The sequence below is a fragment of the Phragmites australis genome, chromosome 8, assembly GCF_958298935.1.
Source record: "Phragmites australis chromosome 8, lpPhrAust1.1, whole genome shotgun sequence".
Taxonomy (NCBI): Eukaryota; Viridiplantae; Streptophyta; class Magnoliopsida; order Poales; family Poaceae; genus Phragmites; species Phragmites australis.
In genome coordinates this window covers 12423474-12439880 of record NC_084928.1, presented here as the reverse complement: position 1 = coordinate 12439880, position 16407 = coordinate 12423474, and the positions used below count along the sequence as shown (strand labels likewise).

The following is a 16407-nucleotide window of genomic DNA, read 5'->3' as shown; positions in this document are numbered from 1 at the left end:
CCGACGATGAGGAGCCCACACCGCTGTCGCCTCCTCCCCGACGAGCACCACCACGCCGAGGAGCCCGCGCCACCGTGCTCTATGCCGCCATCGTCCTCATCCGTCGAGGTAGGCCTCCCGCCGTCCCCTCCTCGTCGACGCCTACCGCCATCATCCTCATCCGCCATTATGAGTTACTTTTGTGCATTATGCCATACTTTGTGTGCCGGGGGTGAATGCAAATGGTATATCGGATTATATTACTCGATGATGACCACAGCTAAGTGAGGTTATGTGTGACAGCGTAGTCTACTTAGGTGCAATAATATGAACTTACCCATTTAACACTTACTATTCAATACTTAAACTCTACGTGTTCCTAATGTTGACCCTTGAGTTGTGATTTTTATGTAGTATTTACGGTAATATATGATATAGAGGGTATGTGAACCAATATGCATAAATATGGAGACTGCAGTGCATGCTGTTCTTGGGAATGATATGAGAATTAAGAGTGCGCTATCACACATACCGATGATATGAGATAGCTAATTTGGCGTTTGAATGGCGACATTAGTCGTAACCCGCTTTTTGAGAGTAAAAGTTGATAACATAAACAAGTTCTTGATGTTTATATGCTTGGCATATGCAATTTCCATGTTTACCTATTTTTATTCTTACTTATGTTCAGTCCTGACAACACACATTAATTCTTATTCTTGTTTATCTGCTGCTGTATATTCTTGTCACTAATGTATGTATATTGCACAACAAGTTCATGATGGTTAAAATTAAATTTGTAAGAAAATCCCAAAAATAAATTTAGGTTGCGTAACCTATTACGTCATCTCCCGTTCGGGAGTGTTTGATTATAAAAATAACTTGACAACTCATTATATTTATAAGAAGATGATTCTGAATTGTCCACATACTTTGGACAGTTCGAGGATATGTAGCACGAGTAGTAGTTTTATGTGCTCTTGTCTAGTTCTAGAGAGAATTTCGGTAGCTTCTCCCTATTGTTCTTTGGATACACATCCTCTCAGCTCATTATCGAGATGTTTATTTGGAGAACAGCGGGGAGGTGCTGCCAAAATTTTCTCTAGAACCGTACAAGGGTATGGAAATGTACTCGGGCCACATGTCCTCGAATGGGATTAAGACCTATCTTTGCCAATTAGAAATTAGGTAGGATCGTTCGCTTTAGATAAGAAATAAATCATATTTTCATAAATTCATATAAAAGTGAATATAGTTACCAAGACTTATACAATTATATCTGCATATTCATATCCACTAGATGTCTGTCAATGAGTCATTAGGATCCTCTAACGAAGCACAAGCTCCCAGTCAGACGTCTACGCAACCAGGTCCCAGTGGAGCAACAGTACGAAAGCCAAGGGCACAAGCAAAGTGTCCAACTGAAAAGATTACTATCACGGAAATCGATGATAATGACGTGCCTATAGAGAAGAAGGCCCTACAGATGTTGCGAAAGCTCGCATGCCTTAATGCTTGGGAGAGGGTGCCATTTACCCTTCTGAAGTTCGATGACCTCACTATGGGTCAAAAGAATGCCTTGTTCAATAATAGTGTCAATACGTTTTTGAAGTTCTTGGGGAACATGAAGGCGAAGACTTGCAGGGCTGCTATGAAAATGATCTCCAAACTTTGGAGAAGCCACAAGAGCAAGCTTGTGGACGAGTATATGGCAAAAGAGTTGGAACCCTTCAGTAAGTACCCATATATTAAAAGAGAGGATTGTGAAGCTTTTGTGGCATTGAAGAGCTCTAAGACATTCCACACAGAGAGTTTAGCAACAAAGCAGCTTCGAGCAAAGAACAAGCAGAATCACAACTTGGGCACAGGCGGGTACATGGGGAAAAGGGATAGATGGCAGGCGAAGGATGAAAAGTTATCCAACGAAGGACGCGAGAATCCTTGGTTGCAATTCCTGGGATGATCGTAATCGTATTTGCGTGCGAGGGGTACGTTGTCAAATAGTGAAGAAATCACCTTCAAATCTAGCGAAATCGAGACAGACGCTCAAAAGGTGAAAGAAATAGCAACCCACTCCTCCGAAGGTTCATTCACCAGGTTCAGGGAACATGACGTGCTCTCCACTACGCTGGGAAACCCTGAGCACCCAAGTCATGTTCAAGGCGTGTCCAGTTCCCAAGGCTGAAAGTTAGGCTTCCCCAAACATATCAGGATATATAAGAAGAGGAAGAGATCGGTCCCAATAGATGTGGACCCAATCAATTAGGGAGATTGTTTATCAAGACATCCTGCAAAGGTTTGTGTCACAGGGAGCCGTAATTCCTAGTGCACCAGCAGGTGGTAGCCCCATTGCTGGACACAAGAGTAGTCAAGCCTCCAGGGAGGTTGAACAACCTGTCTTCTCTCCATCTGTAGAGCCTGATACCATAGACCTTCTTGATGGGCCTACACCGTGCTCACTGGTCATAAGACTTAGAGACTACTATATTGAGGTTGCAAAGGGCCAGGTGCATCCAAATGTCCAGGTGTTACATACGGTCCCGATATGTCCTGACTATGCTGTGGTCTTTGTGAATTTTGTACATGCCAATACCGTGGACACAAAATTTTCCCATCTTCAAAAAAATGATGAGATCCAAAAATTGAGTCAAGCTCGTCTTCAAAGGATCCAATGGAAGAGTGGGGACATCGTGGTGCACACGATATCTGATGAGCCCATGGATCCTTCAGATACTATCAATACCACCAATAATCCTCGAATCATACAAGGTCCAATTACAAGAGCACATACACGACAATTAGACCACCAAGTGAACTCATTTCTCGATGTTCATGCTTCCTTGGATGGATTCCTACTAAATTCTTGTGATGTTTTATTGCTTAGGAACGTGGGAGAAGCACCACAACCTTACCCGGAGGTCACCCCTTGAGGTCAAATCTACTCGGACTCGAGGCTGAGCTCTAGTCATGATCGTGGTCGAAGTCGTAGTCGTGGTCGAGTCACAAGACAACACGTCAATATAATGGGCATAACTCTCTCATACGAAGTCCGTTTTAGGCAATCTTAGATATTCTAGAAAGCTTACGATGAGCCCTTTCCAATGGATATAATCTCGAACAAATATTCCTTATAGTATAGTCAGAATCTAAGGAATAAGGTGTTGCACCACCGCTTTAGGCCTTGTTAAGTCTTGTAATCGTGTTGGAGTCGGAGTCCAGGTTGTGCATGCCTCTTAAAATGGCTGCACAACCCTAGGTCAACCTCCTCACATCTCTCCTATATATACATAGTAGCCATTGTAGTTTAGGCTCGGGTTTAACTTAGATTATTCTCTTTTAGACAGTTTCACCGTTTATCGGTTTGTTAAACCCCAACTCGAGTACTTCATTGGTAATGAGCAATATTCAGATTGCATCTACTTGTTCTTACTTATGTTCTCGATTCGTTTGCAGGAAAATCCTTCTTGGTGAGGTCAACCACATCTTGGCACGATTGATAACCACGGAGTAGTGGTGTAGTGGTTGCGAGGGTTCTCGATCTGTTCTGTTCGAAGCCTTTGTATCATCAACGTCGAAGCTCCACTAATCAACTTATCATATTACCTTTCAGAAGATTGGGCAAACGCGCATCAGTATCTAGGAGCGATCCGCCTGGATGTTCAAGTTCCCTACCCCAACCTTAGCCTCGACATGCGCTAGTTATATTGCCTTTGCCCACTCCACCATCTACAGTTAAGCAACTTGAGGGCAACCCAGAGAAGAAGAAGAAGCCTTTGCCCACTCCACCATCTACAAGTAAGCAACCTAAGGGCAGCCAAGAGAAGAAGAAGAAGTCTAGGCCTGGATCCATAAGCAGCTGCCGAAGAAATCCAAGTCCTCTAGTAAGGACTCAATCACCGAGAAGCGTTGGATAGGAGAAGCTTGGACTAAGGAAACCCAAAATTCAAGCTTGAAAAGCCCTTGCTGCTGGCAGATCCACTTCAGCGGGCGAGACAACCTTGTGTTGAGTTGCATAATTACCACCTGCAAGGTTGTAGAGAAAAGAAGGTTTCCATTGTCTTATATTACCAAAATTGTCACTTCTTGACTGGGGACGACTACTTCCTCATGGGCTTCAACGACTTATACGACCTCTTCAACCTCGATGGCCTGGATGTTGGGTTATTCCGATGCTTTACATTGTAAGCCCTTTCAAACTAGACGTTCATTAATTATTACCACTAAATTCTCCAATCTAACTAATTTCTTATATGTAGACACTTGATACAAGAAATGAGGAAGAAGAGCTATTTGGATTCCTTGACTCCCAAAATGTGATGATTTCTTTGATGGAACAACAAAGAGAATTCGTTGTGAAATATGTGGCTACGGCAATGAGCCACTTTTCGAAGAGGGACTACCTGATAGCCGCCCATAACACGGGTGGCTATTGGATCTTACTGGTTATTGCCCCTAAGTGGAACTTGGTATGGTATCTTGATTCATCAAGACCAGTGGTGGGACCTAACGGCGAACGGGACAACGTGACTATACTTTCATCAAACAAATCCTCGATGAGTAAGCTTTTCATGGCTTAGGTTATATATCGAACTTTTCAAACTTACACCAAATGTTGACTATTAGATCCCTTTTCACATGTAGGGTTTTTGACATGTATATGCGCTGTGATCCAAAGTACGATCCGAAGGAGTCCTGCACACTGACACGTAAGACCATCTTCACGGTAAGTGCCAGCAAACATATTTGTAAATACTCTACTACTACATTTTTTTCTTTCGAACTGATAGTTTTTCCCTCTCCAGTATCACCAACAACCACCAGACAACTCCTGCGGATTCTACGTTGCGTGTCACATGCTGCTATTTATGACAATAAAGGATATGAAATCCCCATATGTAAGATAATTGCATAATCTTTTCATAGCTGTTTTCATTCATATCCGATGATAAAATAATTTTGCTCACGCTAATTGCATACTTTTCCATAACTTCTTTCATTCAGCAGGAATCAGCTTACCGGATGGCAACATAGAGGTGTATGCACTCTCCAACTTTCGAGCATGGATGCCTCGTTCTTAATGATCAAAGTCGTCTTGTTGACGACAAGACTTGGCATTTATAATGGTTATTGCAGCAACGACTGGCTTAATGGATGACCTGATGAATAGTAAGTGAACAGTACTTCCGACTAGTGAACAGCCACTTCCGATCAGTGAATAGTGATTTCAGACCAATGAACACGATCAGTGGTCATGACCAATGACCAGACGACTAGTGATGGTTTGTTCCTGCAATTGGTCTCCAGACAGATGGAAGAGTTGGTCGAATCTAAGAAGTTCGAATTATATTAAAGCGTATTTGGGTAGATATATGGGAGTTTTACGTGTTCAAATAGGAAATATATGTTTGTTATAGAAAGTTTAGAGATCAGGTAGGCGTAGCTGAATCGTATCTGTAAGTCTTGTTCGGTTTTAATTAGGAGTCCTGGTCTCTTACGACTAAGACCTGCTGCCCTTTAAATATGAGAGGGTCATGGCCGATTGAGAATATCAACCAATAGATCAAACACAATTTACAATATCTTTCGTCTTTTGCCTAGCTCTCGTAGTCCCATTTTTTTGTCCTATCTATATTGCTTCCTGTTCTTGATCTCGACGACCAAGGACAGGACGTCGGTCACCCGCACTCCGAACGGGGTCCCTCCTAAGCGTGGGTGATGATGAAGGTCTGACGACTGCTCACCGAATATTGCACACGAGGTGCTCGGTGTGTTTGGCGTGACAACTTTTTGTATCAACACGTCTCTTCAAAAGGCGAGTTCTATTGTAGGGAGACAGGGCTTTGACTTATGTAATTTGTGGTTGCACTTTTGACTTATGTACTTTGCAACTATCTTGATGTGGACTTACGCCATTGTACATTTCGATGACTTTTGATTATGTAATTTGTGGTTGCATATTTCGTGACTTGGTCCCTACAATATGGGTATATATCATGAAATGAATGGTGATTATGGCATGAATGTATCTGGAGTGTCTTATTTGCAGGAGAAGATGGCTGTCAAATCGTAACATTGCTTCATGATACAACGAGAAAAAAGGTAAATCCCTTCAGGGATGACAATATTAGTGACGGGTGGTAAATTCATCCGTCACTGATGACCGAGTCCCGGTGACGGGTATCTTTCCAACCCGTCTCTGGAACTCGGTCATTAGAGACAGATTGAAAAGATACCCATCACTAATGACTCATAACACCCCGTCGTTGATGACTCGGTCACCAGTGACAGGTTGTAGCTACCTATCACTGGTTCTAGATAATTAGTGACGGGTGGTAAATACACTCGTCACTAATGACTGAGTCATTAGTAACGAGTTGTTGTTAGCACCCATCAGTAATGACAGAGTCACAGACATGGGTTGGAAATCTAACCGTCACTAATGACTCAGTAACCAATGAATGGTGGTAACAGTCCATCACTGATGACTCGGTCATTAGTGATAGGCAACATGCCTACTCAGGTCATAAGAGACGTATTTTAGTAACTTGTCTCAATTATGATCCGTCACTGGTGATTGTCATTCGTAGCGGGTCCCAACCTATCATTAATATTTTATCATTAGTGACGTAATAGAAGTGACGGATGCGGTAACCGTCACTAATGATAGTTATCATCCGTCACTAATATGCTGTTCTGAATAATGTATGTAGTGCGTATCTCTCACGTAATTGTAATATTGTTGAGAATTTGAGATCCAATTTCTGACCTGTACCTAGACTCGACGTGAAATAGTTCCTGGCATTGCTATTGTTCTGATTTGCCATTGACAACTTTCAAAGATTGATTGCCTGAACAATCTCTTTGTTTATCCCTAACGTACATGCAGATGCTGACTTACATATATGCATTTACCTGTGCGAACGGCTATGGTGTCTGGTGGTACCGAACCGACGAGGGCTCGAGGCCCCCATTTTGCACACTCTTAAATTGGCTCTAAAGTAGACCCCGGGTTAAGAGTCCAGTGCTAATATATATATATGCATTATCCTCAAGTTTCAGACATGTATGTCCCTAGTACCTGCTTTCTAATTACAGTAGTGTTGAGTTGTAATTCCTGAGCTGTGCCAAGACTCAGTATCAAATAGCGTCTGGCATGGACAAATGCGTCGCATGATTTGCCATCGAGAACTTTTTACGATTGCTGGCCCGAACAATCTCTGTGTCTTTCCCTGATCTACAACTTACAGATGCTGACACATACATATATATGCATTAACCTGGAGTTCAATCTGTGTGTCTTTCCCTGATCTACAACATACCAATGCTGACACATACATATATATGCATTAACCTGGAGTTTCAGACAATCTACCTAGCAAGCATTAGTACCTATTTCATAGGTGCAATACTGCTCAAACCTTTTCTTGCAGCTCCACTAGTGACTTGCTGTCTTCCTCGTCCTCTTTCTTGTGCAGCTGGACTGGCTTGAACGTGAAGCGCTTGGCGCATATCAAGTAGTACACTAGGTTCAGAAACTGCAGCAGCGTCACGACCCAGTAGAAGTAGTCCAGCCTGCCGCGGTTGATGTTGTCCGGCAGCCAGTTGGAGCCGTCAGGTCCCGCGCTCCAGTGGTGCACGGCGTCCACGAGCATCGTACTCACGTAGCTCCCCAGCGAGATGGACAGCCAGAACAGTGCCGTCGCCGTGCTGCGCATGCTCTCGGGCGCCTGGTCGTACATGAACTCAAGGTGCCCCACGGAGGTGAACGCCTCGGCGATCCCGTGCAGCGCGTACTGCGGCACTAGCCAGTACGCGGACAGCGGCGCGGTCCCGGCGTCAGTGGTGCCCGCGGCTGCGGCGGCCTCCCTGCGGTGCCGCTCGACGAAGCCCGCCACGAGCGTGGCGATCACGGACACAGCGAAGCCGATCCCCATGCGGTGGAGGTAGGAAATGCCGCGGTCGAGCCCCGTGGAGCGGCGGGCGAGCGGGACGAGCGCGCGGTCGTAGATGAAAAGTGTGACGAGCATGGCGAGCAGCGTGAAGACGGTCATGGACCCCGCGGGGATCTCGAACGAGGAGAGGCCCGGCGCGAGGCGGCGGTCCATGGTGCTCGCCTGCTGCAGAGAGAAGGTGTGCTGCGTCGACGACGCCGTGATCACCAGGATGCCCGCCGCCCAGATGGGGCCCATGCGGATCACCGACTTGAGCTCCTCCACGCGGTGCACCGTGCTCAGATGCCACGGGTTCGGGCCGGGGGCCGGCGAAGGCTTGCCTGAGGAGGCGTCGGTAGTCGTGATCATGTCGCCGTCGATGACGACCGCCGCGCGGTCGAGGAAGCTACATGCATGCCGGAGCAATGAAACGGAACGGAGTCAGTTTATGCTCGAATTTTTTTTTCTCCAGAAGTTTACGCTCAAGGTTGGCTTCACGGTCAGTATCGAAATGGCAAGGTGACCCGAACTCGATCCCCCTTTTTTTTTTAATTTTGAGAAGATATCAACAATCAAAATTCCTCATTTGGAGCACTGTCGTTCAATCCCAAGTCGAGGAGCAAATTTCCATTTTGTTTCTTCTCATGGTGGTCACCATTGCTCTGGGATCTTGTTTCCTTTCTTGAAAGAAAAAGTAAGATAAGAAGATCGGAGCTAATTCTGTGGCGGCAAAGGTGCCAAAGGATTTCAGGGAATATATCCTCTGCCAAATAACCTAGACGTCAAAACCGGACACCACAAGAAATTGTCCAGCGGCGGCAGCATGGCACCATACGCGCTTTTGGCGCCATTTGACGTGGCTTCTTGTTCATCAATGAACTTGGACTGGCTTCCCATGGCTGGTACAAGCTAAATCTTTTCTAGGCAAGGTAAAAACTCGACTTCGAAAGAACAGAGGAGATAGCAGAGCAGGGGGCAGGTCACACGGCGGCGCAGGGAATGTACCTGAGCTGCTCCGTGTGCAGGAGCTTGCCGTACATCGAGATAGGCGCGTCGAGCTCGTCGTTCTCGTACAGCCTCCCGGGGTGGACGTCGTCCGCCGGTATGCGCCGCTTCCTGACGGCGGCGACAACCACCTGCGCCAGCCGCGTGAACGGGCTACCCGCCGGCTCGAGCCTCCGGTACATCGGGTACCCGGCGACGAAGGCCGCGACGGAGACGCCCATGCAGAAGGCCGGCACGCCGAGGCCCCAGCCCCAGCCCACGTTGTCCTGCACGTACACCACCGCCGTGACGGCCACCAGCATGGACGCGCCGTTGCAGAAGTAGTACCAGTTGAAGAACCCCCACGACCGCGCGCGCTCCGCCGCTTGCGACTCGTCAAATTGGTCCGCGCCGAACGCCACGATGCAGGGGCGGTACCCGCCGGCACCCACCGCGTTCAGGAGCAGGGAGACGTACAGCACCGCCAGCTGCCACGGCGCCGCCTCCTGGCAGCTCACCGCGCCGCCGGGCTTGCACGGCGGCGGACGGAACTGCGGCAGCGCCGCCGACACCGTCAGGAGGGCCATGCCCTGCCACCCACCAACGCCAGTGGTCAGCCGCAGCTCAGGTAACCTCACCACGCACGCATTGCTTGCTTGGCGCGTGCAGAGAAGGCAAAGCTAAGAGGACCCATTCGGTTTAAGATGGAAGTTCACGTACGACTTGGTAGACGACGGAAGCGGCGGCGATGGTCCAAAACCGGCCGATGCAGGCGTCGGCGAGGAAGGCGCCGATGAGGGGCGTCGCGGCGGAGGTGCCGCCGAAGTTGGTGAGCGTGGTGGCGGCCTTGGCGAGCGGCATGTGCAGCTGCTGCGTCAGGTACGTCAGCATGTTGGTCGAGAATCCCACCACGGCGAGCTTCTCCGCCACCTCGTTGGCTGCTCGCGCGCGCGTACGTGCAAACACACACAAAACTAATTGATTAAGCGCGACAAACATAATCGCCGAATGCGATTAGCGACCGATGGTGTTGGTTAACACGTACTCTTGCTTACCAAAGATGAAGGGCATTGTTCTCAGGCCACCCTTCTTCCTGCACGTCTTCTTCTTCGCCTCTTCCATGGCCATGGCGGCCTCCGTCGTCTCCATACCCCGAGATGGAGAAGAAGCGCCCGTGTGCAGTGTCGCACAGACAGCCACAGCTGTTTCTCGTCTCTCGTGTGCGTAGTGGCCTTGGCTAGCTCCACTTATTTATAGCTTAACTGGAACCATGTTACTAGCTCGACTGTACTATAAAGCTTTTTCATTTTAGTACCAGGAGAAAGCTAGCTCTATATATATATATATATATATATATATATATATATATATATATATATATATATATATATACATATATATATATGTATATATATATATATATATATATATATATAGGAAAACTAGTATGTACTCCTGGGTGTATGTACTCCCACCTCTCATATACCATTTTTACACATGAGTTATATATATATATAGATCCGATACATATAACATATATATATATGTATATACATATATGTATGTATATGTATATATATGTATATATGTATGTATACATACATATGTATGTATATATATGTTATAATTGCAGTTAATTGGCAAAAATTCAAAAATAGACGCACTGTATTTACCAAAATAGATAATATATTAGCGTATTTATAAATTAGGATGTGTATTCGACACCTCATTTACCGAAAATCCGATTTCGATACACGAGGCACCGAAAAAGGGTGGGCCTAATAATTTTATAAACTTGAGATGTCGAATACGATACTATGCACCATATTTAGCACTCAAATACCATCCGGTTCGGATACACACTGGCCGCGGAGACGGGATGTACGAGATGGAGGACGAATGGCTACGTGCGCGAAGAAAGCTAGTAGCCCTTTACGTGTGCATTTATATTTTTTATTTATTTTTTGATTTTATTTGGAGTAAAAAGTAGACCAAAATTCTAAATTTTTTATAAATAAATTAGAGTTCACTAGCAATCCGTTTTAATTAGTTCAATTAAAAAGCCTAAGCCGATTTTTAATTAAAATTCTCTAAATAAGCCTATTTTTATAAACTCTACTAATTTTTAATACCATAAATTTCCAAAAATCTAGAAAAATTTAGTAATATTGTTCTCATGTGATGTACTAATTTATAAAAATATTTTCAACCCTATGTTATTTGGTGAAAAAGTAGGTTCCTTTGTAATGCTCTATTATATGTATTTTTATCATTTTATGTGATGTACTATTAAGCTTTTTCATGTTTTTACCAGGAGAAAGCTATATATATATATAATAATCACAGTTAATTGGCAAAAATTCAAAAATAGACGTACCATATTTATTAGAATAGATAATATATTAGCATATTTTATAAATTTAACATGTGTATTCGACATCTCATTTACCGAAATCTTATTTACCGAAATCTGATTTCGATATACAAAGCATTGAAAAAGGGTGGGCCTAATAATTTTAGAAACTTGAGGTGCCGAATACGGTACTGTGCACCATATTCAGCACTGCGCACCGTATTCAGCATCTCAGATGCCATCAGGTGCCACTGGCCGCGGTGACGAGATGTACGGAACGGAGGACAAACGGCTGCGTGCGCAAAGAAAGCTAGTAGCCCGTTGTATGTGTGCGTTTATATTATTTATTTATTTATTTGGAGTAAAAAGTAGTTGTAATTATGCGCAATCACTAATTCAGAGAGCTGACTAGTTAAAACACTAAGCTTAATTAGATTCTAAACTGATTTATTTTCAAACAATTAGCTATCGATTTCCATGTGAACGGTCATGCTCAGAACAAACATACATGTATGGCGTGCAATCTGACTGGTGCCTGCTACAGGAAACAAGAACAGGTGGTATCCATGGACGACGGCAGCGATCATTTGCACGGCCGCGAATCTGCGCCATCTCCTTTCGAAAGCAACCGGAGGTCTCACCGGATCCACGGGTCGATCGGCCGGGCACGCGAGTTAGGAGGCTTCAGTAGGATATTAAATGTGGAATGGTGCAGACTTGCGGACGAGCTCTCTCGGTTGTTGCATGCGCGGGGTTGGTTGTCGTACGAGTATCCTGTCGGAATGAGACCGTCGGCAACACAGGTCTGCAGTACTGTAGAGTGTAGAGAGTCACGGTTTGAACGGCTCTGGTAACACTGTGCTCAGAGATAAAGTATAAAAGTGCACTACAGTACCTCCGAATGCTGTAAAACAGTAACTTGGTAGTGTGTTATGCAGAGTATTGTTGTCCACTGTAAGTACAAGACACAAATATCTGTTCATGCAGTAGTACTACGAGTCCGCATCCATCGGCTCCCGAGGGGGTTCACATTGCAAACGTACGAAACATTTGAAATTTTGGATACTGAACCCGGTTAAAAATACATAACGTTTTTTATTTTTTACATTTTTAATGTGTAAATTTGATCACTATTTTTTATTTGAATATAATTATAATATCTAATAAAAATATAATATTATGAAAGTATTTTTAAGATAAATCTAAACATATTATTTTTATATTTTCAAAGTAAATATTTTAGAAACTATTGACAGTCAAAGTTTTAAAAGTTCGATCAAATCTTAATCAAAACGTCAAGTATTTATAACCGGAGGGAATACTAGTTAATTTTTGGAGAAATTAACTGTATGCCATGGAGTTTATCCTAGTTTTATTATTTGCCATCGACAAAGTTCGATTTCACTCTATACCACTGAAATACTAAATTCTTCACTAGGTACTATTACCATTGTCTGACGTCCGTTTACGCTTAGTTTGGCCTTAAGAAAAGTCTACTGTACACCTGTTTTTTGGGTTATTAAATTTCACTCTATACCACTATGAAACTTATATCATTACAGATCAAACTGTGAATGTTTCACATTCGTCCAACAGCACAACAAGCATGCATGTTCTATATTCGTCCACTATCTACGTCAAGATTAATAGCAAAAGAAACTTACGGAAGAAAAATGTCTGACTGCCACTACAACCAGCACAGGTCTGCCATAGATGTCCAAAGAATCATGTACAGATGCCTTGCCAGTGCATATACCAGGTCAGAATCAGATGAAATATAGCAGGGAGTAAAAGCGACTCTGGGTGCTGAACTATAAGTGTGCTGATCAAATATGCTAGTCATGCAGAAAGGGACATGGTGTATATCTATAACTGATCGAACAAACTCGCCTTGAAGTATGTCCAAAAACAAACTATCAACTGACAACAGATAACAGATAACAACCATCAATTAAATAAGCACTAGAACTGCACATTACTGAGTACAACTGCACATTACTGAGTACAAACTTATTTAAGTCAGTTAATGAAGTTTCTTCCTAAGTTCATAACCATCAGCGTAGAAGAAAACGAGTGCGAGACACACCTTCCAGTATGCGAAATCAAGATTGCAAACTAAAAGCTACACGGATATCAGGATGTGCAAAATCAGTCGCTGAAAGAAGTTGAAGCCGATTTACGATACATAGGCAAAGATGGCATGTATCATTTTATATACAGCAATATACCTATGGTTGCTTGCTATCTGATCTCATACACATCCATCTATCTGATTCACAAGAAAACAGATCATGGGCAGGCACTTCTAGCTTCCTCAACAGACGATTCCATAGAGACTTGAATTAACGGGAAGTTTGATACATTTGTTGCGTTACCTGGTAAGAACCCACAAGAACATATCTGCGTTACCTCGCCGTGGTTGCCGGCGTTGTCCCTGTTGTCGCGGCCGCCGTCCCTATCGCCGCGGCCACCGTCCCGTCCCCTTCACTGTGGGTGCCATCAACGTCGTCGCGGCCACCGTCCCTATGGGTCCCCTCACTGCGAGCGTCATCATCACGGCCGCTGTCTCCGTCAGCCCCCTCGCCGTTAGCACCCATGTGAGGTTTGGAGGCTAGGGTTCACATACATTCATCATTGTCTGGTGCAGCGAGCCAAATCGAGCGAGGTGGTGAGAAGGTTCACGGGTGGGTTTGGGAGTGGACTCGACCGAAGGCAAGATTGCATTTTTATAATGTTTGATAGGTTAATGAACAGTAACATGACGGTAATAGTCTGTAGTAAAATTATTTTGGATTGTCAATGGCCCACAGTGAAATCGAATCTTGTCGATGACAAATCATCAATTGAGATGTTCTCTGATGACAGACAAGCAATTTTCTCTTAATTTTGACATCGACATGGTACATGGAGCGTATATACGTATAATGATTTCAATTGTAGTGTATTTATAAATCATAGTAAGATTATGTATTATGAAATTATATTTTGAGACAAATCTAATCACACCATTTTTAAATGTTCATACTTGATACGTAAAAAGTAATTTATGATCCAAGTTTAGATTTTTTTAAGAAACTTTAGATAGTTTGACTCCACGTAATCCAAAATATTATTATTTTAGTTAGAGTGGCGAATTAATACAGATATCAAGATACATATAGGATTTGTTTGGTTGTTAGCCACACCTTATCATGACACACCTTAGGTGTGCTATATATTCTTAGGCATTAGTTTGGTTCAACGTTATAATTATGACTTACAAAATTTTCTTAGCCCTCGGTCTCATATGTCATAGACTTATTTTCGTACCAAATTTTGCCATAAATATGACACCTATTTTTTTCACCACACTTTGCCTAACTTTAATTGTGACAAAATTAGACATCAACTAAACAGGCTCGTACCTTTTTATCTACATTAGGAGGATCTAAAAAGTTGGTCATCATTTACCATAAACATATGAAGTAAGTACTCGTGAAATGATTTGTATTGTAGATGTATTTGCTTTTCCATCGTAGCTTTATATTATATTACTAATTGGAAGTCCTTTTTACTGCCTCCAGGTTAATCTGATAGGAGACGTGCTAGAAAAAGAAAGAAATACTAAAAAAATTTTAAAAAGCAAAACATCTAACCTTTAATTTGGTAGACCTAACAAACCATGATCATTGGATGGTATTTATCTTGGATTTTGTAAGCCTGTCAGCGTCCCCGAGTAGGACACCAACAAAATCTTAACAACTCGAGTGCAGCGCGCATGTTCCCGCGGAGGCGGGTGCGTATGCTCCAGGCACGACAAGCAGGCGGGTGAATGGGTGATAGAGCCGAGACTCCGGCGTGCAGCTCCACGCAACAAATTTGTAGATGTTGCAGGGATATTTTTTACAGACGAATTACATAATATGTATAGTAGTTTATACAGGTTCAGCATCATTTAAGATAGTAGCTGTTAAAGAGTAATCTCTGACAATTATCTTAGTATACCGTACAACGAGCGCATTGATCTATATTTTCTATATGTGTATATTAAACTAGACTCAAGAACACCAAAATTTATCTAAGTTCGAGTCTCCCGTAGAATAATAGTTATATGTCATGTATATTATCTTAGGAATTATATGAACTTGTTACAGAATTTCCTCTTTCTCAATAGCAAAGTCTTCAACCCTTTATATAATAGGGATAAAGATGCACAAACAAAAGAACCGTGCTAAACTCAGTGACAGACCTATTGAAGGAATCGGTGACATCATAAGAGGGGGGGTGAATTATGACACTTAGAGCTATTTCAGCTTCAAAGATAATACAATATAAACCTATATCAATTTCTATCTAAATGTGCTCTAGATTATCGAGTGTGTCTACTCTACCGATCAAAGCACTTGCAACCTATCTAAGAAGACAAATTTGCAAGTAAGTAAATACGGAAATATAAATAAGGTAGAGAGAGCAAACTCGACACAAGGATTTTTTATCATAGTATCAATGGCATGAATGCCACCCTTAGTTCACGTTGGAGCTCCACAAAGGATATGCTCCCGGATGGCACCCGGTCACGGCTCTTGAGCTACCAAGTCACAAAGACAAGACCTCCAACCGAATGAGCCACTAAGCCACCAAGAAAAGGTCTTACCACTATCCTCTCTTTCGATTTCTTGCCGCCGTGATCACTTCGGAGCTTGAGTTACAAAGGCAGGGGTCTTCGCGTCCCCGCACAATCGTCTTGCAGCCGCTCCACACCAAGTCGGATGGTCAACAAGCTTGCTGGCGAGTCACCAAAACTCCTAGATGCTAGTGTACCAAGAGGTACACTGTTGGATCACTACTTTATCCACTCTCTAGGCAACAATCACTTAGCAACATATTCTCTAGGCCTATAAGCACTAATCACTCTATAATCTTATGCTTAATTGTCTTGAATGATCACTTTAAGCACTTTGGTGGTTTAGATGTCTTCTCATGTGTATATGAATTTCTCTATACTCCAGCACACTTAAATGACTGAGTGAAGGGGTATTTATAGCCTCAAACTTACGCACTAGCCAACAACCCAACAGCTCTGAAAAGTTGTTAACACCGGATGATCCGGTGAGAACAATATTACTAACACCGGATTATCCGGTGAGTGCACTCTCACAAACTAGCCGTTGGAACCCCACT

General features: G+C 43.5%; 1 protein-coding gene across 1 annotated transcript; it reads right to left on the bottom strand.

The window, feature by feature from the left end:
- Positions 1-7209: 7209 nt before the first annotated feature.
- On the bottom strand, positions 7210-10167 carry LOC133926640 (protein NRT1/ PTR FAMILY 3.1-like). The gene is made up of 4 exons (XM_062372660.1): positions 9950-10167; positions 9615-9832; positions 8916-9484; positions 7210-8316 (listed from the first exon to the last, which is right to left on the bottom strand). The coding sequence occupies exons 1-4, from the start codon at positions 10041-10043 to the stop codon at positions 7392-7394; spliced, it is 1806 nt and encodes a 601-aa protein (XP_062228644.1). The 5' UTR covers positions 10044-10167; the 3' UTR covers positions 7210-7391.
- Positions 10168-16407: the final 6240 nt, after the last annotated feature.